The sequence below is a fragment of the Centrocercus urophasianus genome, unplaced genomic scaffold (genome assembly GCF_019232065.1).
Source record: "Centrocercus urophasianus isolate 14NV4802_14NV808 unplaced genomic scaffold, USGS_Curo_1.0 seq_23, whole genome shotgun sequence".
Lineage (NCBI taxonomy): Eukaryota > Metazoa > Chordata > Aves > Galliformes > Phasianidae > Centrocercus > Centrocercus urophasianus.
Window position 1 is genome coordinate 11,549,985 of NW_024884789.1, and position 27,913 is coordinate 11,577,897.

General features: G+C 34.6%; 1 protein-coding gene across 7 annotated transcripts in view; it reads right to left on the reverse strand.

Annotated features, from left to right (window-relative positions):
- WDR72 (WD repeat domain 72) overlaps positions 1-27,913 on the reverse strand; it is a 107,099-nt gene that overhangs the window by 44,578 nt on the left and 34,608 nt on the right. For all 7 annotated transcript variants that reach the window (XM_042824646.1, XM_042824647.1, XM_042824644.1 and 4 more), the window contains 4 exons: positions 24,271-24,473; positions 8,283-9,103; positions 4,066-4,157; positions 1,186-1,268 (listed from right to left, as the gene is read on the reverse strand). In XM_042824646.1, the coding sequence (XP_042680580.1) occupies positions 1,186-1,268; positions 4,066-4,157; positions 8,283-9,103; positions 24,271-24,473 (1,199 nt within the window). The remainder of the gene's footprint in view (positions 1-1,185; positions 1,269-4,065; positions 4,158-8,282; positions 9,104-24,270; positions 24,474-27,913) is intronic.

The following is a 27,913-nucleotide window of genomic DNA, read 5'->3' on the forward strand; positions in this document are numbered from 1 at the left end:
ATGCTGCAAATGCTAGTTTCATGACTATATAACTCTACTCCATAAAGAATTTTAGCAGCTGGTCAGGCCAGCAAGGGATTAAATGGATTTCACGTGACAATTGCAGCTATAGAAACTAAGTTATTATTTTCCTTTTTTTCATTAAAAAAAGATTCCAGAAAGAAAAAAATTACTATAAGAGAAGTGGGGCAGTTTGTGAGGGAAGAATGCTAAAATAATATGCAAGACATGTAGACAATGGAGATATGATAAATAACCGTTAAGTTCAAGATAAAATGTTGAATTCAACTGGATATATTTACAGAAACCATTAAAATCTTTCTCTAACAGAACAGAGATCTACCACCATGGTGCCATCCCTTGTGTCAGCCCTGGAAAATATTCATTCAATTGAAAACAAGCAAAGTATTGCAGTCAATTTTAAAAGTAGCATCATAAAATAGACCTTTTACAGTTATTTCCTTTTCTAGAGTAAAATCCCTTGTGGATGCAGTATCATGTCTTCAGTTTCCTAATTTTGAACGTTAATTGACTCATACATTTATTTAAATGCGTATTTCCAAAATTAAAAATGAATTCTACATTTCACTCTTCAGACTGCTTCATAGTTTCCTGTGAATTCTCAGGAAAAAGCAATTTATCTCTACAGACATGGGATTTTTCACTAACACGAGCTTTCATTGACACACCTTCAGCTGACCTGGAAACCTATAACTTACACTGTTTTCTAGCTCATTCCTGAGGAGTGCTCTAATGCTATATATGGGATTAATTTTATATGCCCTTAAGAATGCATTTTCTGTTTCCTGCATAATACATTAATGTATGATGATGCCCTTATTATAGCCTTTATAAGTTACATCTAGCCATCGAAGAACAGGTAATTCATTACTAAAACACAAGATAAAATATCATTAAGTATGCTTTGCTTGATAATTGCTATTCATTCAGATTAAAGAACAGTTGCTTTCTCATATTTAAATATGTACTGAAAGGCAAGATAGTTTCATTAGTAGCATATCCCATACTGAAATTTTTACTGATTTTTGAAGATACTAATAACATGAGTTATGTGACATTTTTACCATACATTACTAACTATTGCACTGTATGAAAGATTCCAAATACTGAGGTCAATATTACCTAAAGATTTCATTATTGTAATTAGCACAGACTGCTTCCTACCTTTATAGACTGGTCACTCCAACAACAAATGAGTTTCAGCAGTGAAGCATTCGCAAAATCAGAGGAACGGCGTCTACTCTTATCTAAAAAACATGTGCAATTTATGAACTGACAGAATACACAGTTGACAAAAAGAAGGATACTTCACATTTTGAATTTTTCACTTCAGCAACATAATGATTCAGCGAAAATAATTTCTCAGAAAACATTTTTATCTCATAACATAAGCATAAGGCATGCATACATTTATTCTCATCCAACATCATTTTGGTTCATTTTGTTTACAGTGATCTAATTATCTGCAAAGAGAGCAAACCCATCATGGCTTTTAAACATACTATACTATGTACAATCTAATGGTTAATTTAGAAGAGATCTATGCAACTGTGCAAATTTATACAAACCCAGGAATTTATGCTTTGTGACTAGCAAGTCTTTGAGCATTTCAGTGTTCATTTTGTAGACTTGTACCAAGATCCTTCAAACAAATTAAATTTGAAGTTTATAGGATATGTTTCACATAGGACAAGGCTAAGTATGAAAGAACTGAAAATCTTTTTTTTTTTAATTAGTCAAAAATCAACCAAATCTAGAAGAATCAAAGCTATAATACCCAGATTAGTAGGTAAAAATGTAATTCTCCTCATTTGATCCTTGTAAGTGTATGACAATAAGAAAGAGAAAACAGGCTCAGATGGAAAAACATAATTCTATTCTACATATATTGCTCCCACTTCCAGCTTGCAGCAAATTTACCTTAATTCAATGAAAAGCGTATCTACTGATTCTGTAATGCGGTATGCTCATAAAATGAGCTGTTCCACAGTTTTAAAGTTGCTTATACAAAGGAAAACAATCAGAGCATTGACAGTTTTTTATTATTCATGCTATTATGAGGTGGTGGATCCTCTGAACTTGGAGAAGAAGCTGATGAAGAAACTAGAAATAACTATGTTTTGGTCTTTTCTACATCCAGTGCTTATTACAGGATTCTCTTCCTCAAGATCTATGAAATGATGTAACCTACAGTTTTAAAGAAAATGCCTATACTTTTAAGTTGTAAGATCAGAAAATCATTTTCATACACTTCTGCAGTTTCCAATTTCTACGCGTGACTTTGTTTGTCCTTCTGTATAGAACAACTAAGAATCTGTCCACCACATTTCATTATGTTCTTTCTCTTTTGTTAATACTTTTCAGATTTGATACTTTTCAGATTTGGAGCATGTAACTATGGTTTTTGCTAGGTAAATTCTACAATAACTTGTATGTTTCTTTACCAATAAACAGTAAAGTCTAAGCAAAAATACACTGAATTACATTTAGTGCAGTTAATCTGCCCAATTTGCTTTTCTGCTTACGGGCAACAATATTTGTCTGTGGTGAAAAATGTCAAATAACTGCAAGCAAAACTGGAGGGCTGCTAGTTATGAAATGTATTCCACATATTTGTGTATGGCTTCTATTATTATACATTGACTTTTTAGGTGCTTTCTAAAGTAAAGCACAATTTAAACTATAAGCATTTAAACATCACATGTTCAGTCCACTTCTTCCTCATTTAGACTTCAATAGAGAAATGTCACACATCTCAGGACTTTGCAATGAGGTTCCTTGCCAGGCATAAATCAAGCAAATTAGTTGTACGACCCTTTGAATCCAGACACTAATATCTGAATGCCAATACAATATAATGTCTTGAAAACAGGAAACTGATTTGGTTTTGGCAACTCTAAGTGTTAAAGCAACACCAAAATTCACAAGCAACCCAAACACACAACACAACCATCCATCCACTGAGATGGTTCTTACTAGCTGATAGAAGAGCTAACCTGAAGCAACTCCATTGTAAACAAAGTGATCTTTCAACAAGCATCCCTGAGATTGAAAAAGAGTACAGGAAACAGTACCCTATCCAACGTTATCTTCTGCTCTCATCCAAGCGGACTTCAGCTTTATGTCCATGTATGTAAAAATACATTGAAAGATCCTGTTCTAATGTGACTTTGTCATTAATATTTTAGTAATCTCTACTTCTGTGCAATTTATCCATTTACTTTTTATCATCCCTTAACTTCTTTTTTCTAGCAAGTATTTTTGCTATCATCACAAGTTATATCACATAATAACTACAGCATGTCTAAGAGAGAAGAAAAGATACAATAAAAGATGATTTAGATGGGGTTTTCAAGGCTTATTTACATACCAGAAGGTCAAGCCATTACTTAAAAGAGTTCATGTTAGCAGTTTAGACAGGACTTAACCTATAACAGGAACACTATCTGCTAGGTAACTTATTGTGAAAAATCTACATTCCAGCTTCTATTCTTTGGTTCACTGCATGCTGTAAGAACAAATTTACAGTGGCCTGCAAGCCAAGATCAGTGAATGACTGTCTATGGGACATTAGCATGAAGAGATTACTTTATTTTGCCTTAAGCCAAAAGTCTAAGGGCATTATTGAACAGTCAAGATAACCCTCACATTACTAAGGCAACAGTTTGCTTGAAGGGTTGTATATATTGCAGGGTGGGCATGTAACAGTGCTGAGGGAGATGGGGGAGGGTAAAGATGACCATTTCATTATATTTCAGTTTTTCAGATAACTAGAAAATATCTTAAGAAATTCAGCTAATGTGTTTTGCCACACAAAATGTTTCCTTGAATACTGCATTGCTTATCAGTCTACATGCTTTTGTATGTAAAAATGACACTCACAAAAGAAAATAACAGATTAATACAATTTCTTTATGAACATCATTAAAACTAAAGAATATATATATATTCATTATTGAAGATAAGCAATATATTCTAGCGATGAATTATATGCAAAACATAACACCATAAAAAGCTAGTACTGCCATATTTCCATATACTTACTGCGTGGTAACTCTCCATAGAAACTGGGAAATGAAGATATGGCTGCTTCCACATTTTGCCATTTGCTGTGTACAGATTCTGGTTGCTGTAGGCTGAAAGAATATGAAACTTGAATAAAATCTGAACATACAAAAATTTTATGTTTGATTAAAGGTGGATATTCATAGAGTCACAGAATGTCTTGGATTGGAAGGGACCTCAGGAATATGAAGTTTCAATCCCAGTCACAGGCAGGTTTGCCAGCCACTAGATCAAGTACTAGACTGGATTGCCAAGGGCCCCATCCGACCCCGCCTTGAACATCTCTAGGCACAGACTATCCACAAGCTCTTTGGGCAACTTGTTACAGCACTTTACCACCCCCTCAGTGAAAAACTTCCCTTAACATCTGATCTAAATGTTCTTACTACCTATTTCACTTACGTATGATATAATTTCTCTTCAAGAATAATTTGAATTTTTCACCCTCAACTTGCTATTGAAACAGTCAAATATCCACAAGCCCAAGACCATCATCGAGATGCAGGAACTATACATACAACCCAAAATATTTTGATTATGACTTTAACATGATATAAAGAATTGCATTAAGATAAAATTTTCATGCAGTATTTGGGTCATCTTTCTATTACATAGCATAAAAGTCTAAAAGTGATAGCTTTATTTTATAGCTCTTTCAGAGTTCTAAATTTTCATTTAGAATATGGCTGTAATACTTGGGATTTTGATACAGAGCTAGAACTTAGGAGACTAACATGTATATGAATACCTCTTTAGGAAAACCCTTCAGTACTTGTCTCTGACTAATTCAAGAATGTAATGAAGAAAAAGAATGAAAACAGAAGAAAGCAAGGGAAAAGCCTTACACTCTTACACTATTTTAAACAATGTTCTAAATACTTTTCTATAGTGACTCTGAAGTTATAGCATTTAAAAATATTTCATCTTTAAAAATCAACTAGTAAGTTGTACTGTTACAAAAACTTCATGATACTAAACTCTGAAAACTGTCAGCTTGAGCACTGTTATAGATGCAGATATCAAAACTAAGATCTTGTGATAGCTTTTTCCTTTTTATATCCCACTTTTATAATGACATTTTTATGCAAGTTCCTTTATTTTCACAACTGTGATCAAATTGCAAAAAATTGCAGATTCAAAAACATCTTTATGAATAATAGTTTATAGACTCATCTCCAACTTCTTCCAAAATCAAGCTTTTCATACTTTTTTCTTCTTTGGATTGCAAACTGTTTATTTTTTGAAATGCTCAAATCCTGTTGAAAGATACTTTATTTTTATTTGTTTTTAAAACAGTTTATTGCTGGTTTGATAGCATGTTCAAAACTTCTAATCCACTGTTCATTGTTTTCACATCCCAACAATTTTATTCATGCAGTCGGGTAGACAGTATTAGACCACTATACTACATCCTGAAACTTACTGATTGAAGTCATTACCTAAAAACTTACAAAAGCTCATCAAGAGTTCTTCAGCCCATGTTAACTGAGGGTGCTTAACAGTCAAATTCATGGTTTACGCAGAAACAGAAACATACACATGCTGACAAAGACAGAATTTCTGCTCAAAATAAGATTATTTTCATCCAAGAATACGCAATAATATATGAACTGCATTTTTCCAGTTTTGATTCTCCAGATTAAAAGTGTATTTACTTAACAGAAAAGAAAATCCTTTCGCTCTGCTGTAGTAATAAAATCAGATATGCCAAAGAAATTTAAATTTTATTATTATATTCCCTGGATCTAGGCACAGTTGTCTGTCAATGAAATAATTCTCCCTATAGACCAATGAGTATTTCATTGCCACATGCAAAGAGATACAGCATTAGCAGAAGAAAGTTAGAATCCTAAAATCGTAAACCACAAGGCCATGGTAGTATTGTAGTAGTAACATACCTGGACATCCAGCTACACTGCTAGAAATAAATGTGCTCATCTATTAATATGAAATTGGGCAAGAATTTGAATACCAGCTACATACATATTAAGTATTTACTCACTGGCTAGTCTGTACACATTTTTTTAACCTGCTCTGAACTTAAATGTTATAAAGCTTCACATTTCTTGGATTTGCACTCATGTGCCAACAGAAAATAAACTTTCACAGGATGGAAGGTTATATAGCTGTGAAAATGAAAATACTGAAAAGATAGAAGAATTCTGACTAAAGAAAATGAAATTGCTTTTTATCTTCCATATTAGTAATTGAGCTAGTAAGAGTTGTGTTACTGCAGTAATAATTAGTAAATCAGGACCCTTGCAAGCTGTATAAAACATCTTATTAACTTCTTCAGTAAATGCTGCAGCAAATTAAAATTCAGTATTTAGTTTTTCCCTTGAGCATGCAGTAGTTTTAACTCAATCAACTGCTGGAGCAAGTGTGGCTACTTTGTACTTTTAGAAAGCAAATTGTAGAAAGTCACATGTTCTTAGTTTCTTTCAAACTCTTAAAGAGGCAAAGTGCATTATTGTACCACAACTCAACATAAACAAAGCTCATTTCAATCTTGAATGCAAAGTGAACAATGAAAGGATATATCATACAGGAAGATTTCAAGAAAAATTAACATCAACTGTGATAATTCCCTCAGAGAAATCACAGAGGAAAAAGTTAAATGAATGATGAATCTCAGTATCACATTAAATAAATAGTCCTATTCATACTATGCTTAGAATTAGGGGACAAAAAAAGAGGGAAAGGAAACTTACAGACCACATATCAAACATTTTGTAACAGTTTTTGCAATATATTGGAAAAAAATACAGTCTGAAGAAAGAGCCATGATGAGAAAAATACTTTGTCATCAGCAGTACAGAGGAAAAGGCCGGGTGACTAGAGCCTTTCAGGTCTGTGTTGATTCACCTCATGTAGTCTAGTTCTGATCTAGTTCCCTGAAAAAGAGTGCTATCCTTCTATATTAGGAAAAGAAAAAAGCTTCTTCTCAGTTATTTTCCAGATGCGCGAGAGACAAAGAAGGAAAAGCCTCTAAACTTAGTATGAGTGTGCAAGTACAGCCAGGACAAAAAGAGGAATGTTATTTCTACCCAGAAAGAAAGCACATGTTATTCCTGCTAAGGAGAGCAAAAGGAAAATTCAGAGCTTAAAAATACACATAAATATTACATAACAATTTAAAAAAAAAAAAAAAAAGCATAGGGAGAAACTCAAGAGCTCTTATTCAGATGAGGTCATTTTTTTCTATACAGCTTTCATAATTTTATGGAAGAGATGTTCCAAATACAGAGTTTATGTCTGGCAAAATGTTCAAATCTAAAATGTTTCTATATTTATACATCTCTGCCAGAGCATTGTACAACAAAGTGCAAACAAATTTTGTTTGTACAAAAAGAAATTGAAGTCCAATCTGGAATCCTGGAAATATCATTTTGTGTAACATCTTGCATTGAGTATGGAACAGCAGGCAATGTAATAAGCAAGAAGAGCAACTGAGAAATCCATGTATGTCTTGTAGGATCTTGCATATCTCCTGAGGCATCTTGAATGCCTACAGCTTTGTGGAAGATGCACAGTCCTTTGCAGCACAAGGATCAATATTTTTTGTTCTTCCTATTGCCTCTAGGCTATAGCATCAACAACACTGAAGTTAATTGTCCCGAAAATACTAAATACAGACCAACATAGGTTTTCTGAATGACAACAGTCTGTGGACAGACAATATCCATTGCCTGATTAGTATGCTCTATTTGGCTGTGTCAAATAGTGTTGAGCATGCTATTTTTTTCCCCTTAATGCTGAAAGAAGCACTAAGTCAATTAAATTTGTTTTGAGTAACAAATGCTATTTGGGATCGTTCTTACAACACGAGAATATTACTTCAGATAGGATAACTAGGACAGATTGTTTTTGGCTCACATTTTGTTTATCTATGAAGACAGGGTAAGTATATTACAGGAAGTGAAAGTCAACACAGCGCAAATGTGTTAATGCGTCCAAATATGTCTTAGGAGACCTCATTACTCTCTTTAAACTCTGAGAAAAAGCATTCCCTCTTAAAGACAGGATGTGAAGTTGGATAGCTCTAATTCTTCTTCAGATGAAACAAGTTTACTCATCAGCTAAATAGAAGAACAGGTATTTAACTTTCTTGCAACCTCCTTTCATTTTAAGAGCATTCTACAAAACAAAGAAGAAAGCAATTTGCTGTTAAGGAAGACAAGACAAGATTTTCTTACCTTTCAATTTGACTCGTATGTGCTGAAGGCATGTTAAAAACTCTGTTGATTAAAAGTATTCTGCTTAATAAGAAAAAAATTATTTCAGCTCCCTTTGTTCCGTAAACATTATTCACTGCTCCATCTTTCTCACCAGTGTGCCCTTCGGTTGCGGCAAGGTACTTGTTTGATAAATCAAGCACTCTTTTTGAAAACAAGTTGCTTGAAGTGTGTTCTTCTAGCACACCACCATCAGTACATTTCCATCCCGGCAACATCAACGAGAGGTGGCTTTCATTTGACACAAGTCCAAAAGCAACTGGGCTCTGCAGCCTTAAGATATCTAATTGCCCAACACAAAGATTATCTATTTCTTTATCTACACCCCAGGGTAAGAGACATGACAAAAGCAGTTTAGCTGTATCTGTGGTGATGTTCACATCAATGTTTCCTGATGGCTGCATTTTAGTCTTTCTTGAACTCTTCATTTTTTTCTGTCTTTTTACGCCACCACTTTCTTCCAAAGGCCTAATTGTGTTAGAATCTATATTGACCTGGTTTGCACAAACAGTACCTACTTGTCCATCCACTGACAATGTGAACCCAGCAGTTTTATTTCTTTTTAATGTTAGTGCTCTTTTCTCAGTAGTACTTTTGGCTCTTTCTAGAGCATCATAGTTGTGGAATGAATTTGATGACTTCAACCCACAGAGTTGAGATGACAGCAGAATATCCACAAGTTTTTCCAGATCAAATAAGAGAACATGAAAGTTTGCGTTGTTCCATTTTGTCTTAACTGGTAAAATAGTAAAGGGCTGTTGAATAAGGCTGTTATCTGTTACCTGAAAGAAAAATATTTAGCATTCAAACAAATCCATAGCATTTTGTAGTTTTGGAGATATCAGCAAAGTTGCACAAGGAATAGGCTAAATCCATTACATCCCCCATTAAGTTCAACGTAATTGCATTTATTCATTTGCTACTTCAGAACAAGATTTTTCTTTTAAATAGTTTATGCAAAGTGACATGCTTGTAAATATTGTAATCAAGATTCTCTAATGACTTTGAAATATAGAATAGTCCAATAAATTTTTATTGCAGAGGTCAAAATACATACTTTTTTTGAGACACACTTCAGATGCTTTTGTAGAAAAGCAACTATTTTAGTTCACAGAAATCACTGTGACTCACTTTGCCAAGGGGAGCTTTCTGAATGTGCTAAGAGAATCACCAAGTGTTAAAGTCAAATTTTGAGATGGTGACAAAACGGCTATCAGAATCCTGATTTATTTGTTAAAGAAGTACTTCTATCTTCAGGAAACAGCAGACATGAGTATAAACTTCATTTTGATTCCTTTACCTTTTTTCTTTAAGCATTTACAACTCATATGCTTTTATTGTCCCGCACTAGCCTATGCTCTCAGTACTGTGTTCATACTAAAGATTTCATCTTTACAATCATAGAATCAGAATCACAGAATGGACAGGGTTGGAAGGGACCTCAAGCATCATGAATCTCCAACCCCTCTGCCACAGGCAGGGCCACCAACCTCCCCATTCAACACTAGACCAGGCTGCCCAGGGCCCCATCCAATCTGGCCCTTGAACACCTCCAGGAACAGGGCATCCACGACCTGTCTGCAGCACCTCACCACTCTCGGTAAAGAATTTCCCCCTGACATCCAACCTAAATCTCCCCTCCCTCAACTTAAAACCATTTCCCATAAGCAAGCATGTGCAAGCAGAAACATAACAAAGGAGCAAATTTTCAGCCCAGTGAAGCTTTTGTAGAGAGGCAATAGTGTCAGAGGAAAACAGGATTTTCTAGATCATTTAATTTCTATTGTGACAATCAGAAATACTCTACCAGTGCAAATTAAGAGCTGTTTCTGCTATGCGTATGAGCTGAATCTTACAATAAACCATCAGCTATTAGTTAAAAAAAAGAAAAATTGACAGCTAAATTTAGTTTGAAAATGATGTTAACCATTTTCATTCAAGAGTACTCTTTACATAACTCCTTTTACATTACAAAGAAGTTTTGTAGGATTAATTGTTCCTGATCTGTTACAAGAAACAAACAAGCAAACAAGAAAACCACGAACAAAACTTTTGACCCTATTTATTCAACAAGTTATTTGACTATTTAGTTTGGAGTAATAAAATGACCCGATGTTCTGTTAATTAGTGAATGATATTAAAAACAGATGAAAACACACTCTAAATACAAAACATTAAGCCTCCCTATGGAGATCCTTAGATAAACAAGGGGTTATAGGATAATGTTCATGCTTTTTTTTTTCCCCACCATCTCTTCCCTTTAAAAAAAATGTAGTTAAGCATTAGGATTATTTTCCATCTTTAATTATACTGCTTCCTAACACTCAGGTAAAGTACACACTGGAATTCACAAACTAGTTCTGAAATAAATAGAAGATTCATACATTTCTGTCTGTTTTATACACTTATATTTTGTTGATTCACATTTAGAAGCTTTTAGGAAAAATCGCCATTCGAACTAGAAAATATCTTGACAATGTCAATTGGTTGAGGAATCTGGTGATGCTACTGGGTGTGAGGTCACAATAAATGTTTATTGGCAATTCGAAAGCTTATTGACATTGATCCTAAAAGCATCTACCAAGTTGTCTTAGCTCTCTGCAATAGGCATTTCATTTCAGTGAAAGCAGGTGGACATCTAAAGCTACAAACATAAAACACTATTTAGGACATATGGACAAGCTATTCTCTCTAACATAAGATGACAGAAAATGGAAGGAAGCCCATAAAAATAACTGAACTAGAGTGCTGGGAATAACATCTGATGATGGTTATTGAAAAGTAGATTAAGTTATTTACATTCTGAATGGTGTATTTGTTAAAGTTCCACAAGTGTTTTACAAAACTAGATTTATTGGCTACAGATAGGTATTGTCATTAATTATTATTATTATTTTTATAATAAACACATGAAAAGTTTAATAATGGCATCAGAAAGTAGGCTAACAGCAGCAATAACAAAGAATGGACTGCCTCTGAGCCATGTGGTCTAACTCAGAGTTCTCCCTGTTGTCATCACACAGGTCTTGCTTTTTTTTTTTTTTTGTGACAATTTTTGTTCAATGCAGTTTTATTTAAAGTTTGAAAGACAGTCCTGGGTTAATGTGATCACATTCTATATCCAAATATCAAGCTATTCAAGCCTTATTCCCCAAATGATTTTCAAATTATTACATTAAGAAGTCCTTCAATAATACAAAGGCTTCCTTCAGTTCTGCAAGTTAAGTGACAACTCTGTGTTGTACTACTAAGCATAACCCACAGATTTTGATAATCACCAATTTCAAAGGACAGTATAGAGTTCTCCTCTTTTTCTAATTCACCCTTGCTAATTAAAAAAGTATTTTTTATATAGCCTACCTTCTGACTCTTCAGTGATGAATACACCAGCTTTCTTTTACCTACCTCCATTAGTAGCAATTAGGAAGATTACTTTTAACAGTCTTCTGAAAACTATTGTAGGGACAAAGCTTTTCATGGTTTTAATAACTTGATCTAGATTTTAAAATCTAGCTACTGTCCTTTTCACCACTGTCAAAGTGTGTGACTCTAAAACAATTATGAACATTCAGATGCTCCACTTGACTTGTTTATAAGAATTAGCTGAATATGCTCTCCTTCTGCATCACTAGCAATAAGTTTAAGAAATCTATCTGAAGTATATCTGTACCAGTCAAGAAAGACAAATTTATAAAAAAATAAACATTTTCATGAAGTGTAAGAACTGAAACACGAAGCTAAAAGTGTTTTCATTGACATAACATAGCTAACTCATTGTTTTAAATTTAAAACTAAGAAGTAGCAAGTACTTCATTTTTATCTGAAAATGGTGTCATCGTGCATCATTCCAAAAGCACCATCAACCATTTCAGCTAAAATGTTTCCTAGTCACAAAGTATCAAACAAAGCTTTTAAAGACTTATAAAATCTTATTTTAAACATTCCCAATCCCAGTGTAAGAGTGCTGCCACCACCACCCAAACCAGCAAAACAACATTAGATGCTAAAGTTCAGTAGTGAGGCCAGATATCCCTCATTCAAAAAAAAAAACAAACACAAAGCTTTTCACATCAATGACATTCATGCTAGCAATTAGAATTCAGAATATTTTGCTTCTAGGAGAGGCTTGCATTCACTGAGAGTGTTCTCTTTGAGCCTTCACCTGTGAGCTTTTAAAGAAGCATGGCTACAGACCAAAATGATACCACATTCATGAATCTCTTGAGCGTCGTTTCTGACTGAAGCACAGCTTTCCATATCTAAGAAAGAACAGGGATTCAGGAAAGCTTTGAAATGGCAAGTTATGTTCTGTGCATAGAAACTATAAGATAAGAGATCCCTCATTTGCTGCTAAAGGTATTATAGCCAGGACACAAGCCATTGCAACAAACTGAAAAATCTCTCATTTCTTTTGACATGGAATCCCTTCCTGCTCCTGGAAGATTATTCTTTTACACTCCTCCTTCTCCCTTTACAAATCTTTACCAAATCACCTTAGCACCAGGACAGTATTTTTTTCTGTGGGATTTGGGGGCTGCCTTCTCCATAGTCATGAAATACATCAGTGTTACCTTAAAAAAGTTAAATGCATACACATTACAAAACTTTCACAGGAAGTAAAATTCGAATCTTATTTTATCTAGCTGCCTTTTCTCTAAAGGCACTTTCCCACTGGGATCCTCCTTAATCTAGGAACACTGTTGCACTTAAAATACACACGTCCATTAGCTGGCAGTGACTCTGTATTGTTTCAAATCCTCGTGTATATGTACTTTATTTTGCGTTCCACTTTTCTTCACCAGAAGCACTTTTTTTTTTTTTTTTTTATGAGTTTTGTGCTAAAAATACATTTGACAAAAATGGTCTTGACGTTCATTTTACACAAAAGAAATAAACTGGCAAGCAGACTTTGGAAAGTAAACCAGACTCAAAAAATACTTAGGGGTCACTTAAATACCACTGAAAGAAATAGTTCTCAAAGTGTGGGTGGTATCAACTTCTACACAAAAGCATGCCTGAAAGTATTAAATGCAATTCTTATATCCTTTTGGTCTTCTTTATCCGTTGTACATATTTTTATATCAAACATAACATACAGCTAACAAACAGGCCTGAAATTTCCCAGTGCCTTCAAAGTGAATCAATAATGTAAACGTGAGTTAGCCTGATGAGAAATATCCATCCCTTCCTTCCTACGCTACTTCTTCTCCATCCTCCATTGCACAAAAATAGAATTTAGTTAGATTTTGGGTGCAGGTAGTAGTGATTTTTCAAAGTACTGTCAAAAGAAAGATTCATTAAAATAAGCACTGCTTCTGATTTTGGAAGAGCAAGGTATAATTTCTAAGAATCCTGAGGATTTTGGTTTTGTTTTGTTGGTTTGTTTTTTCTTAGCAGATTTAAATGTTGCTATTTTCACATATACACTCTTAATAGACTACTAACACTCACCCAACAAAACAGAGCATTTAAAGTCCATGATAATATCTGCATCAAAGGAACGAGAATTCCACTTTAAAGAATAAACAATCCCTTATTAAATATAAGTACTGATAAGAAATTGCTAATTAATCAAATACCGTCATCCTACTTATGTGTATTCAAGGAAGACAATCTGTAAACAAAAGTTCACATATTTCACCATTCCACACGTTTTTAAGCAAAAAAAAAAAAACAAAACAACTAAATCATTAAAACTGCTCTTTACAGTAATTACAGACAGACTATATTTCTGAAATAGTACCAGAGTGTGAGACGAAACTATCATTACGCTCATTACAATAAAATGAACACTACAGCGAGGAAAGATGAGGCAACAGAATTTGCCAACCAAAATTTATTGGAGGCTAAGAATTTCCTGTCTCTTGATCATGACAGTTAACAGGATGTCAACACAAGTTCAGAACTAATTTTTCTCAGAATCATGACCCAGCACTGGTCTCTCTCCAGGCTCATAAGAAAAGCACGGAAGTGTCATACAGCCGATTATAAGAAACCATCCATTCCTCCTACCCCCTCTTTTACATTTTTGGTTCATGTATCTGGAAGAAATATTTTGACTGAAGCAAGATTATTACTCATAGGGATCTTAAAAATCCACTTGTTCTGAAAGGATAGCTCTACTCTATTCTCCATTATGTTTAGTCCCCAATAGCAGGAAGAAACAAATGTTACTGCCTTTGTGATGTCATTTGTTGTATTTGTCATTTTAAAAACAGAATATGGAATAGCTTAATAAATGGCTTCATCTTCATAGGTCCTTTTCTCTTCGATCTTTTAAATGAGATGAATTACAGATACAAGGGATGCTCTGAAAGTAACGCCTCCTATTTTATTAAGTTGGCCAACAACATCAGAGGTGGATGTTGGTGATATGGCAGTACAGGTTGAACCTACCCACCAATATTCCATTACATGTTATTGCCATGTGACAGATGGCAGCAGAGAGGCTGTCTGACAAAATGGCACCTGACATGAAAGCGTAGATAAAGCAAAACATTTTTCCTCCGTGTGGAAAAAAGGCACCCATGGGCATTCATTAATGTTTCTTAACATTTCTGAAGACCAACCATTGAATGTGAGCACAGTGAGGTGATGGGTGGTGCATTTCAGCAGTGGTGACAGTGAGTCACCTCCACTGGCACAGATTTTTATGAGCGCAGCATGCATGCTCTTGCTCATCTCTAGTAAAAATGCATGGTTAACAGTTGAAAAAATAGTTCTAGAATTGGTTCTTTAAAATAGTATTATTGTTCTCTTTGTAATTGTTGCAGTTTTCACAAAAATAAATAGGAAGTCTAACTTTCAGAGCAAACTAGGTAGTATATATAAGAGAAACAACTATGTTCCAGGGACAGGTTTGCAGGCACAATCTTTGACAGTTTTGCAAAATAGGAAATGTGGAATTCTCATGGAATTGTCTCAAAGAAAAATACATTCTAAAAATGCACAAAATGGTTGGCACAGTACAAATTAAAGCATTAAATTCATTTCTAAATCCTCTGAGCCCTGGGCTGCTGGAGATGGTAGTCGATAGTAGTAAAAAAAAATTGCCTCCTTGAGATGTGCTTGGTGGACAGCAGCTTGATGATTGGCAGCACAAATAGAAGACAAACGAGAAAGCCTTCAATCTGCAGCTGATGCACAGGAAGAACATGGGGAGCTGAGTTTACAATAGAGAAAACATTACCAAGCTAATGGCACAGGCAATCATTTGACCACCATGCATCTCTGATAGCAGCAGGGCATCCATTTTCAGTTAAGTGTTAGAGTACCTTTTTGCTTTCTCTGACCACTGCAGGGGTAAAACAACCTATGCGTGAAACCCACTGACTGGTAATAAATTACTATATTGGATACTTTTTGTTTTCTTTCAGCAATGACTTTACTGTGTATTCCTGCTATCATTACCAATTAAAGTGGAGATTGCGTTAGCAAGCTATATCTAACTGTATATCAGTCCCTATGCTCCAATTGCTTTAGCAAGTATCACAGGGTCAAGAGGCTCCTTTGACCTTTATCATCTAAGTCTCTCTGACCACTCACTATTTGAAGCAATCTCAGCTGAACAGATGGACACTTTTGCAGATTCTATAAAGCTTAGAATGTAAAGATAAATGAAATTGTGTTTGGGGCTTCAAACTAGTTTATGAACATAAAATATTGCAAGCAAGTTTCACAAAAAATCTCAGATTACAAATAGCGTTTCTTAAATTTATACTATGAATACAACACCTATCAACTACCAAATATTTGTAGCTTCAACATATAAAACTAAAGGCTTGATACAGCCTTCACAGATAGTTATCATGAAGTTACTACTAAATATATAAAGCTTAATGGTTCATTAATGAAAATTTAATCCAGCATTTTTCTGTGACTTATACCAACTGTTCCAACAGATCATACAGTGGAGAAATACTAAAACAGATATTATAGAGCACTCAAATAGCGCTTGGAGTTTAATTTCAAATTTCCCTGATCTTAAGCATTCAAAAAGCTCTCTAAATCAGTACACAAAATTTAAGTCACACAACACTTAAAGTGAAAGCAAAGTTCATTGTGATGTCTGAAAAACTGGTAATAAGTATAAATTTTATATAAATCTTGTTCATTAATGACATTGAATAATCTTTTCAGCTAAATTGCATCACAAATCTGCATTGTTATGTTCATAATCTTAAGTAAGAAAGGTAATGCTCTCTTAACTGGATTCATTGTGGAAAAATTATTAAATTGGATGAAATTGAGGGGTTTTTGTTTGTTTGTTTGTTTTTTTACACTGCTTTTGTTTTCAGGAAAATAATCACTTAGGAAGTAAAGTTCTGACCTGCATGTTCTGCTAGAGTGTCATTTATGTTTTATACGAATATTGCCTTAAAACATTTTTCGTTCTTTTTTCAAGCACAATCTGAATTCAATCAACAATTCAAATCAGTCTCACTAACGATGAACCCTATAAATATGCAGCTTTTTTTTTTTCTTAGCTTTGTTGAATCGATGAGAAATCCAGGATATGGGCAAAGATGCGTTTGGTCAAAAATGCTGCAAATTATAGGTGTGCAACTAAAATGGCTAAAACATACACCATTTCTAAAAGCCTGCCCAGGGATGAAGGATGAAAATCATCAGTTGCTCTTTCACCTCCATATTAACAGGCAAGAAGCATCTTCTATCCCAACAGAACTCCTACAGATACATACACACTCCCATGCCTACCCTGCTTAAGGATCCCTTCAATTTAGGGAATACAAACAGTTTATCACTAGAATTTTCTATAGTCTCCTAAAGCTGGCACAGACAGGCTGGAACTACCTACTCCAAAGCAATGCTGTCTTTATGCACAGAGGATCACACAAACCAGAGGCATTACAGGTCAAACAGGATCCTCTTGAGAAGGACATACATAATTTTCAATATCATTTACCCTTTTAGTACCTTTAACAAAGCCTCTCAGATTTTTATTGTAGAAAGAATGTCAAAATGAACTGAGGACCTTCCACTTCAAAATCAGACTCACCGTCTACACTGACAGTCTGTGAGCCATGAAAATTTTAGATGGTAGGAAAGTATGAGATTCTTTTTTTAAAGGAAGACATTAGTATTTGCACATTCAGTACATAAATTATGTCAGCATCTTAACATACCAATGTAGAAGTAAATTTTCTAACAAAAAATGATGCAACTCTAGAAACATATAGATTTCAGAGATGGGTGGCAGTGAAAACTTCCTCAGCATTACTCAACACTTAGGAAGGAAAGCTGTAACATGGAACATCCACTGTGGTTCCTACATAATCGACTGGACAAACAGTGCCATTGTAATCCACAGACATGATGCTTGCACCTGGGAATTATTGTACTGAATCATTTACTGGATGAATGCACACCCAAATATTTGTGAGAATAAAGCTGAACAGAGAAACCACTAACATAACTAAAGGAGATTAAAACATGGGAATATTGCTTTGTTCCAAGAAGGACACACGTATGTAAAAATTAAGCTACCAATATTTTGCTAGCTGCTGACTCCAACTGGGATAATGTCTTTGCCCTGGGATTCTCTGATAAAACTTACCTACATGGAACTGCTAGATCAAATTCTAAGCAAACGAACACTGGTTCACATTAGTACCAACACTAGTAATTTTGCAGTTAAGTTTTAAGTAGTATAATGCAGCCTAGCCTTGAAAATGTCATTCTTAAAAGCATATGAAACTACAGACTGGAGTTTAAGATTCTATAGGGAGGTATCAGAATAGCAGCTACATCCCTGTACCCTGTATTGAAAAATAAATATTGAGACATACCTGGTTTGTTGATTCATCTTTCTCAGAACTACTGAAAGAACAGAACCTGGCCATCCAAACAAATTTAGGTTTGAGGATTAAAATGTAGAAAAACAATAGAAAAACGGAAATGTATGCACAGTTGTTGCTGCTTTGTTGTCTCTGTTGTTTTAAAATTGAACCACAATTTAGTACTTAATTCTCTAATAATTAACAGAAATGAACTAGTTATCAGAAGGAAACTGGAAGACAGTGAGTCTTTTCTTGCTGAGTAAGATTTGGTGTTGGTTTCAGAAGTCATTTTGCAAGGCCTAGTTCCATGATTACATTTAAACTCTCAACATATTTCTAAAAAAGTTACCACTGTTTTTAATAGACAAAGGAGTACACCTCAGCAAAGGCCTGCCTGTGTTGCTCGCTATCTGTATCTGTACAAGTAAAATATGCTACAATATCACAAAGGTAGCCTTTCCTTTTATTCTGATTTGTGGCAATGAGTGGAGAAAACACCAAAATCAACGAATTCATAACTTGGTAGAGGGGTTCATAAAACTGCAGTAACTTCCAGCAATGCTGGCACGTGGTCCAAGCTATCAGTCTCTCAGGATCGTGATGCCCTTTGACTGTCACCTATTTGATCTAATAATTCTGAAGCGATTCCTTCATTGTAGTTATGTTGTCACATTGGTCTCATTGCGTGCTTCACAGGAAACATGGTGCTGAAATGCTTTGCATCTGCATCACGGGAAATCCATATATAGACTTGTTTCTTTGCTCATTTTACTATTGCATTTAAATAACTTACTATCATATATAAATATATACACACACACACTCATACATATACATATATATAAATAGCTTCTGAACACAAATCTATATATAAAAAAAAGAAATAACCTGACAGAAGAACAAAAAATTACCCTTTTCCTGTTACTGACATTCTCCCACTTGGTGTTAATAGTTTAAATTAAAGTGATCAAAAATCTGTATCTCTTGTGCTACTCTAGACATCAAACTGAAATAAATGGAATACACACCTAAGGTTCCACAGTTTACAGTATCTGATTTCATATTTGAAAAGTAATATTTTGTATTTATGTTTATATCTCACTTCCACTATTCTATCAGACTTCACACTGGTAAAATTTACCTTGTCGTGATTTTTTCCAGTTTCCCAATAATTAAATTGCACTTAATAACTTACTAAAACAAACGACTGCTGTTGTTCCAGTTCACTTATGTCTTGCTTATTCTAGGCAACATAAAGTAGTTTATTATTTATCATTTCTGTACATTCTATTGCACATTGATTTAAGTAATTCTATAAAAATACTAACTTCCTACTGAGGAAATACTTTTGTTTCATAGGCATCCTGCTTACACATATTTTGTTTCAAACAATATATATGCTATCACATACGTGAATGGGAAGCTCTGCAGAACAAATATTAGGTATGTCAACATAACGAATTTAAAATGTGCTTTAGCACTGTTATAGTAACTGGTACTTTACTCCAGTTACATTTTCTTCTAACAGCTCCATAAGTCCAATGACTTCTTATGAATCTTGTGTTGACACTTCAGAAATTTTGACTTTCTGCACCATTCTCTAATGGTTATGTGCTCAAAGATTCGTACTTTAAGGAAATGTCAAGTGAAATATATCAAGCGGTAAATATTTCCATAAATTTTCCTATAAAAATGTATTTCTTCCCCTTCATTATCTTTCTCATCTCACATAGCTATGAAAATGATCTTAAAATTATTTTTTCTAATCTAGCTCTTCAGTAGTATAATTCAGCAGATCAAGGATTTCAATGGAATTTGACTTAGCAGTGATCGCTCAAATTGTAGAAGCATCTCTTCTTCCTATATCCTTACATAAAGGAAGCTCTAATTACATTATTTAACCATGCACTAAAAATAGCAATGCATGATAACAGATTTATATCCAAATTACTCCAACTAGCAGCTGGAAAATTTTCTAATGTGAAATGTTTGTGGAACATCAGGAAAACGGATTCCATTCAATTTTTATGTGAAGATTTAATTGTTTCACATAAAGCAAGGCATTTAAAATTTTTTTTTTTTTTAAATACTCAGTTTCATTTTCAAGAATAACTGATTTAAAGGTATAATAACAGCTAGTTCCATACAAACACCACAAGCACACAATCTAGTATGTAGTCTATTGTAATTAAGACCAGAAGGTTCAATACCTATTGCTACTGGCCAGGTATCATAGCAACCTTATGCCATTGAATACTACTGGAAAACTGTTCAGCATCAGCAAGACTATGCTTCAGGAAAATCTACAATGGCACTACAGATTGTCAACATCTGTGGGGGTTGTTACAGAATGAACAAAAAAAGAAATCCTTTAAAAAACCAACAAAGCAACAATAACAACAAAGAAAAACAACCGAAAAATGATAGGGATATGGTAGGATCATTAAAAGTGATATCAAGAAGGAAAGACTCTCTTTGTCATTAGTTATATAACTTATGCATCGACATCCTAATATCTATCCACATAAGCTGGAGTTAAAATAACAATGTTACCGCATTGCATTCATAAATTCTCAAAATATTTTCTCTTTTTTTTTTTTTTGACTCATTATTTATCATTAGTGTTAATTTGAAATCACAACAGAATCTTAAAATAATATTTAAACTCCCAAAAATGAATTCTAGATAGTCTTCTATAAATCTGCAAAAAAAGAAAAAACAGGTTACTATGAACAAGAACCCAATATTGATTTTTCTGCGGTGCAGTAAAGCATCTCCATTCTATTTGGCTGCTGTCAAAGCCACTCTTTAACAGCTGGAGTCAAATTGCACTATTTACAGCAAGAACCCTTGTCAAGTGGACCATAAGTAGTCTAACAATACGCTATTCAAATGGCACTTTGCCGCACAAATTGCTGACTTGATGAATACCCTATGTCAATGACTAAGGCCAATATAAAAGTTTCATTTTTATGAGAGATCTTTACATTCACATACTAAGTACAGCTTTCTTGAAGAGCTATTAAACTATATATTTGGGGTCTTCTGACATTGAAAATAATTAAAATCTGTTTAAATATACCTAGGGTATTTGACAATACTAATATGGATCTTGCCTTAACTGCATTTGTCACACTCATCTGTTATTGGTACTCCCACTGGCACGTGCACCACAATAAGAGAATTAAAATGGTCAAAACACCATGAAATCAAAGCATTCTGCCTTTGTATCTGTGATTCACATGATGACAAATGTTTTGAAATAAAGCCTTTGAAGCTGGTCTGCTATGTGAGGATATTTTTCTTAGGATGGAAGAAAGAGACCATTGTCTTGCAGATGGGTTTTTTGTCTCAAATATATTATTAATGATAAAAAAAATGCAATAAATATTAATCTTGCCTATGAAGTTCATGTGGATCACTGTACAAAGTAAGTATTTCTTACAAACATAATGCTGACCTGACAGAATAGATGGAATCCTAACATTTTTTGTTACATGAGTCTTTGAAACTGAATTTTTATGCAGACTGAAGTGGAATTTGTTTGTTTTTGGTAAAATTGGAGTGTTATTATCAATTTAGCATGTTAACTTCCTATTATACAATTTGTCAGAGAAGCAAATGGATAATGAAATATTGATTGTATACATGCATATTAAAGCATCTCAGATTTTCATGATAGTTTAATCTGAGAGGACATTGTATACAATATGGCATGAAGGCATTGAACTCACTTATATCCATGGAACTTCCACTAGCTTCATGAAATCAGATTTCAAGGATATATTTAAAGATGTTAAAATGCTGTGGTTCAAAAAAGTCAATACAAACACTTGGAAAAAAACTGAAAAAAGTTTCCAGATCAAGAACTATAAAAAATGTATTTTTCTTAAGAAGCCCTTGATTTGGACTTCATAACAAAACAGCTTCAACTATAAGAAGCCACATGGTCCCTTTGTGCAGTCCATACCAGGTTTCTAGAATAACATTATGCAGACTTCCATTGTTCACTTAATTGTTATGCTCAAGTTGGCTACATCCTATACATTTGGCCACCAGCATCTCCCACACTGATCTACAGAATCTGGTCTAACGGGGTTGGAGGTGAGATGAAATGCTGGATGCAAATAGTGGCAGAGTTTGATGAATGCTGTTTCTCCAAGTACAGACATTTCTTTGTTAGGGAATTAGACTAACATGACTGTAAGGACAAAAAAGAGAAGGTGAAAGAAAAAAAAAAGTATGTTGTCAATCATAGGGAAGTTTAAGAGCCATCAATAATATTTTCTAAGGAGTTTTCATTAGGGCAAGATAACTAATGAACAAAGTTGAAAGATGAAAATAGAATATTTCATTGCAGATTCAGAGCAGTCAAGACACATGCCTGATCAAGAAGAGTGCTATAAATTATTACAACTCTGTCACCTCTTGTGACATTACTTCAAATTTAAGATCATGGTAATCCACAAAGTACATTAAACTCCTCACTTCACAATTTGCCAAAAACTACTTTCCCATATTCCATGAACAGCACATTCTTTTTCTTAAACACTTTGTTAAACTCATGCAATTTGAAAATTGAAATATAATATGTACAGCCAAAACACTGCTCCAAAGTCATCTATTATAACTTTGTTATTTCTCTTTGAAAAAGCTAGAAGAAATTATTCCTTTAACTAAAGTAACAGTGAGATCAGATTCTGTGTCAATGGCCAACTAGCACACCATCTGCCCCACAACATGCTCAGCAGGATTATGCTTTAATAAGACTTTTCAGAAAATGGGATCAAAAAGAACTTTAGAAATCAGACTAAGATTAGTAAAAGGTCAAAGAGAAATATAAAGAGTTGAACAATTATAAACTCAAAGGCATATTTAAATTGTAAGGACAATTAGGAAAAAGACCAGAAGAGAAAGTTTACAATAAGGACTTGGATTAAGCCATCCCTTATCAAACTGATTTTTGGAAAATCTAGTATTTTGTTTAATGCTATTTAAAGAAGGAAAAAGCCAGAAACCATTCAGAAAGCTGTTTCCACATATGAGTTGAAGTAAAGCATTTCTCATCTTCCCGTGTTTATGAGAAGGTAGTTTTGATCTACATTCAATGGCTTCACCTATTTTACTGCAGGGAAAAGCCATCCTGAAAAACTGGTAACTAAGAAGGACTACGTTTGAACAAGCAAAGTTGAAGTCCCATTCTTAAGATTCTTTTGTATCAAGAGTTCAGTTAAATATACTTAATTCCTGGTATACAAACTAAGTGTCAGAAACGGTACCAACCTTCGTCTTTCAGTCTGAATAAGGGTTATACATATTGTATTTGAGATTGCAACAAAACCAAGGTTGTATTAAAATCTGGTTTTACATTGAGCAAACACAGCCTTTTAAAATATCTACAATAACAATTAAAAACATATTTAAGCAATAAATAAAAAATTACTATTGCACTTTCAACTTTATTTCTCATTTTCTAGTATCTCTTATTAGTTTTCTCGGATTTAATGGTACATTAGTAGTAGCTACAGTAAGGTGTTTCCATCTATTGCTTAAAAAACAACAACAAAACACAATACTGTAACTTTTCTATCTGTAGCAATTATTTAGTTTAATGATATCAGTGAAAAATTGTGAGAGAAAGCTAGGTATTTTTCCTGGCTAGATCACTCCTGAAGACTGATATATACATTTGTGGCCCAATATCTCACACAATGAACTTTCTTTTTTTTTTTTAAGCAATAAAGTGCCAAGTTTATTGCACCAACATCAATGAAAGGCACTTTCACTCTGTTCTCCATAGTTAACAAAACAAACACCAAGTAAAAGCTACCATTGGATAACAGAAGAAATCGGCCTCTGTAGAAGAGCAGAAAAGACACGAGACTTTTCCCAAGACTCATCCACCTGAACTGGCACATGCAATAGCTCTGATGACTCATAGATGCAGTCTTAATTTAGGTTTGTAAGGAGATATGCTCAAACTGTGCTCAGCAATTTGTTCTACGTAATAGTACTGAACAAATAGGAGCAAGGCTTTACAAACTTAAAATCAAGGCTACACAACACAAATGCAGGACTACACAGGGAAGGTGAAAAGTTAAAGAACTTGGATCACAATTATTTCCTCACACATTAATTTTCATTCTTACCTTATCTGAAGATTTTTCTGTCTGAGTAAGATTGTAGATCATACCACGCTTATAAGAGCTGGAGGATTTGTATTGAACATTTTTATTTCTTCTAGACTCCTGAGATACAGGATGTAGAGAATCCGCCACTAAGTATTCTGACTCTTCAATGGAAGAAAGGATTGCTTTTGCTACTTCACCTGTTTCATGCCGTTCCAGAGTGCCTAGAGAAACACAGGTTGTAATTTTTTAAGAACTACAGTCTTTCACAAGGCAATTTGTATTAGTATATTTCACAGGAGTATGCAAGTCAAGAAACTACACTTACAGATTAGCCAACTAAATCCTTACTCTCTAGATCTTAGAAAAGTAGGTTCTATTTCACGGTTTAAAAAAAAAACTAAAAACTTCTTTAGATGTTACTGCAGCAAATATCTTCAACTTCAGGAAACATAGGATATTCTGTATATTGTAAGAAGCTAGATGCACTTTTCAAAAGGAGAAAAGGAATTTTAGAATACAACTTGCTCAAAACTGTCATTTGTCTTCTTCCCTCAAGCCTTTGCTATGTACATAATTAACAGTGCAAACAGTAATACTTATGTAATATTTTAGTGCTGTCCTCTAGTGTTCTAAATTACAAACAGCAAGGGAAAGCTCAATTTTTTCCCTCTGAAACATTTTAAACAGTATAAACACAAATACAGCACAACTAGATTGAAAGCCCAGAATACAAAAACAGGTTTTAAAGGATTGTTTCCTCACTTGTGTGGATATAAAGAATCTGATTCCTTTAAGCATCATATCCATATTATAAATAGATTTAAGTGCTATTTCTCTAATTAGAAGAATTTGTCTCTTCTTCTCCAGATATTTCCTCAGTTTTACTTTTCATTCTTACCATACTTTCCCTATTCCTCCCAGTGAGTGAATCAGAAAAAAGGTAGCATATGCTGAATGACAGCTCCTTATTTTAGGCTTCTTTTATTGCAGCCAATGAAAAAGAAAAAATCATAGGGCCTAAAACCAATTAACTTCTGACAGGTGATTTAATTCTCTTTACTTCCTTCTTGCTGTATTTTTCCACACTTCATATGATTTCCTAGGTTAGTGCAAGGGAATTAAATGCTATCAAGCCAGCCATGGGGCAGGAGGCTGACGTTACTAAACAGAGCAAGATTGTTTAATTTTGTTTGAAGACAGCGGAACATCTCTTCCACAGTCCTGGACTGTTCATGGGTCAGTCAGATAGACTGAAAGCCACTCAGGTTTGCCCTGATTCCCTCTGCTTTAGGTTACATGCCCAATTAGAGTTTTCTTTCTTCTTCTTTACACATTGTACAGTGGGCTCCCAAGAATGTAATGAGGTTCAACAAGGCCAAACGCAAGGTGTTGCACACAGATCAGAGCAGTCCCAGATATGTGGACAGACTGGGATAAGAGTCCGTTGAGAGCAGCCCTGTGGAGGAAGATTTCAGTGTCCTCTCAGAGGTAAAACTCAGCATGAGGCAGCAGTGTGCACTTGCAGTCTGAAAGCCAACAGTGTCCTGGCTGTGTCAAAGCAGGGGTGGCAGCAGGGAAGGAAGGGGACTGTTTCCCTGTGCTCTGCCCTCTTGAGGCCTCTGTGTCCAGGTCTGCAGCCTTCAAAACAAGAAGGATGTGGAACTGTTGAAGTAGATCTAGAGAGCCACAGAGATGATCAGAGGGTTGAAGCACCTCCCTTCTGAAGAAAGGTAGAGAGAGCTGGGCTTCTTCAGCTTAGACTTCAGCTTTCCAGTACGTGAGGAAAGCTCATAAACATGAGGAGAACTGGTTTTCTACATGGTCTAACAAAAATAGGACAAGAGGAAACAGCTTTCAACTAAAAGAGGAGAGATTTGTTAGATGTTGGGCAGAAATTCTTTACTCAAAGGTGACTGGGCATTGGCAAAGGCTGTTCAGAGGACTGTAGATGCCCCATCCTTGGAAGCATTCAGAGCCAAGTTGGTTTCAGAGCCTGGGCAGCCTGATCTACTGGGTGACAACTCTGCCCATGGCAAGGGGGTTGTAACTAGATCTTTAACATTTCTTCTAACCTAGCACTCCATAATGCCTTCTCAGTCCAACCCTAGCCCTAGATATGGCCTTGCTGAAAGATTCCCCACGTATTTTTCATAACACTCTAGAAGCAAAACATCAGTCTGAAGATTGCAGAACATTTAACTATAAACAATTGAAACAGTTATTCATGACACAAGGAAGCACGTATGTTAGTTACCAGTTCAATAAATACAGCTTTAATGTTAAGTATCAAACTAATCTTGAATAGTTTTAAATCACTTCAAAAATAGTGTGGTTTTTGTATCTTTTGTAGTTTCCATTTATTTACATGGAAACTACAAAAGATACAAAAACCACAATAACACTGTTTGACAGAACACATCAGTCACAAAACATTTCTCAACAGTCACCACTGTTATCTATGCATTTTTACCAGTGATTACTGCATAGAGCCAGCATGCCATGCTCATAAATATCTGCATGGCCATCCAGAACATTGTTTGACTTTCATGTTATTGTCACCACTGCTGAAATGCACCACCCATCACTTCACATCCACAAGTTGGTCTCCAGAAACATTCAGCAAACTTTGATGAATGTCAGTGGGTGCTATTTTACTATATGAAGGAATTCAGTTTCACCCCTTTGCTTCACCTGCACTTCTGTATCAGGCACCATTTAGTCAGATTGCTTCTCTGCTGCCATCTGTCACATGCCAACAAAATGTAACAGCATACCAGTGCAAAGTTTCAAGCTCTACTGCCATACCACCATCACCTGCCTCTGATGTCGTGGGCCAACATAATGAAATAGGAGGCATTACTTTTGGAATAGCCCTAATGTTTTAAACAAGCTCTTATATACCATGTATTTCCTATAGGAATTAAACTGTAATTACTCAATTCCTATAAATAAATGAAATAAAACATGGGAAAGATATAAAAGTATTAAATATCTACTATATCCTGAAATGTTTTTTCTCTTAAGTTTGAATTCTTTGTAGCCTCAAGTAATACAACATGAATTTCCCTTTTCACTGCTACTCAAAAAAAAAACAACCATGTAACACTGAAGTTCTAACAGTAACACCTGCTAAAAAATATTGGACTGGGATTGAGGGATCTCATACCACACGTTTGTGTGTATAAAACTTCTTTATCACAAATTATTTCTCTGAAACTCACCCACCTCTTTTAACTGTAGCATCACTTCAGTTATTTATGTGACCAAGAGCCTCTATACTCAGGGCAGAAAAAAGCAATGCAACTGACTCTTTGTCCACTACAACTCAGTTGAGTGCCATAGATTATTCTGTAATGTCGCAGAGGAAAAAAAAAAACCAAAAAAACAAAACCATGAGGTTTGATTTCTTTTAATATCTCATTTTATTCAACTGCCTCAGGATTTGCAGCCAGAGACAGAGGTGGTTACAAAGCGAATATTAACTGTAAGGAAAGCAACATTTCTAAGATCTTTGAAGTCAGACCGCCTATGAGTACTTAAAAAAAAAACACACACAAAAAACCCTACCAGTTGCAAAGCTTCCAACATTATAATATTTAAATATTTCAGGAGCAAAACCTACATACATAGGTACACACAGGATCAAGGAAGGATTATGGAA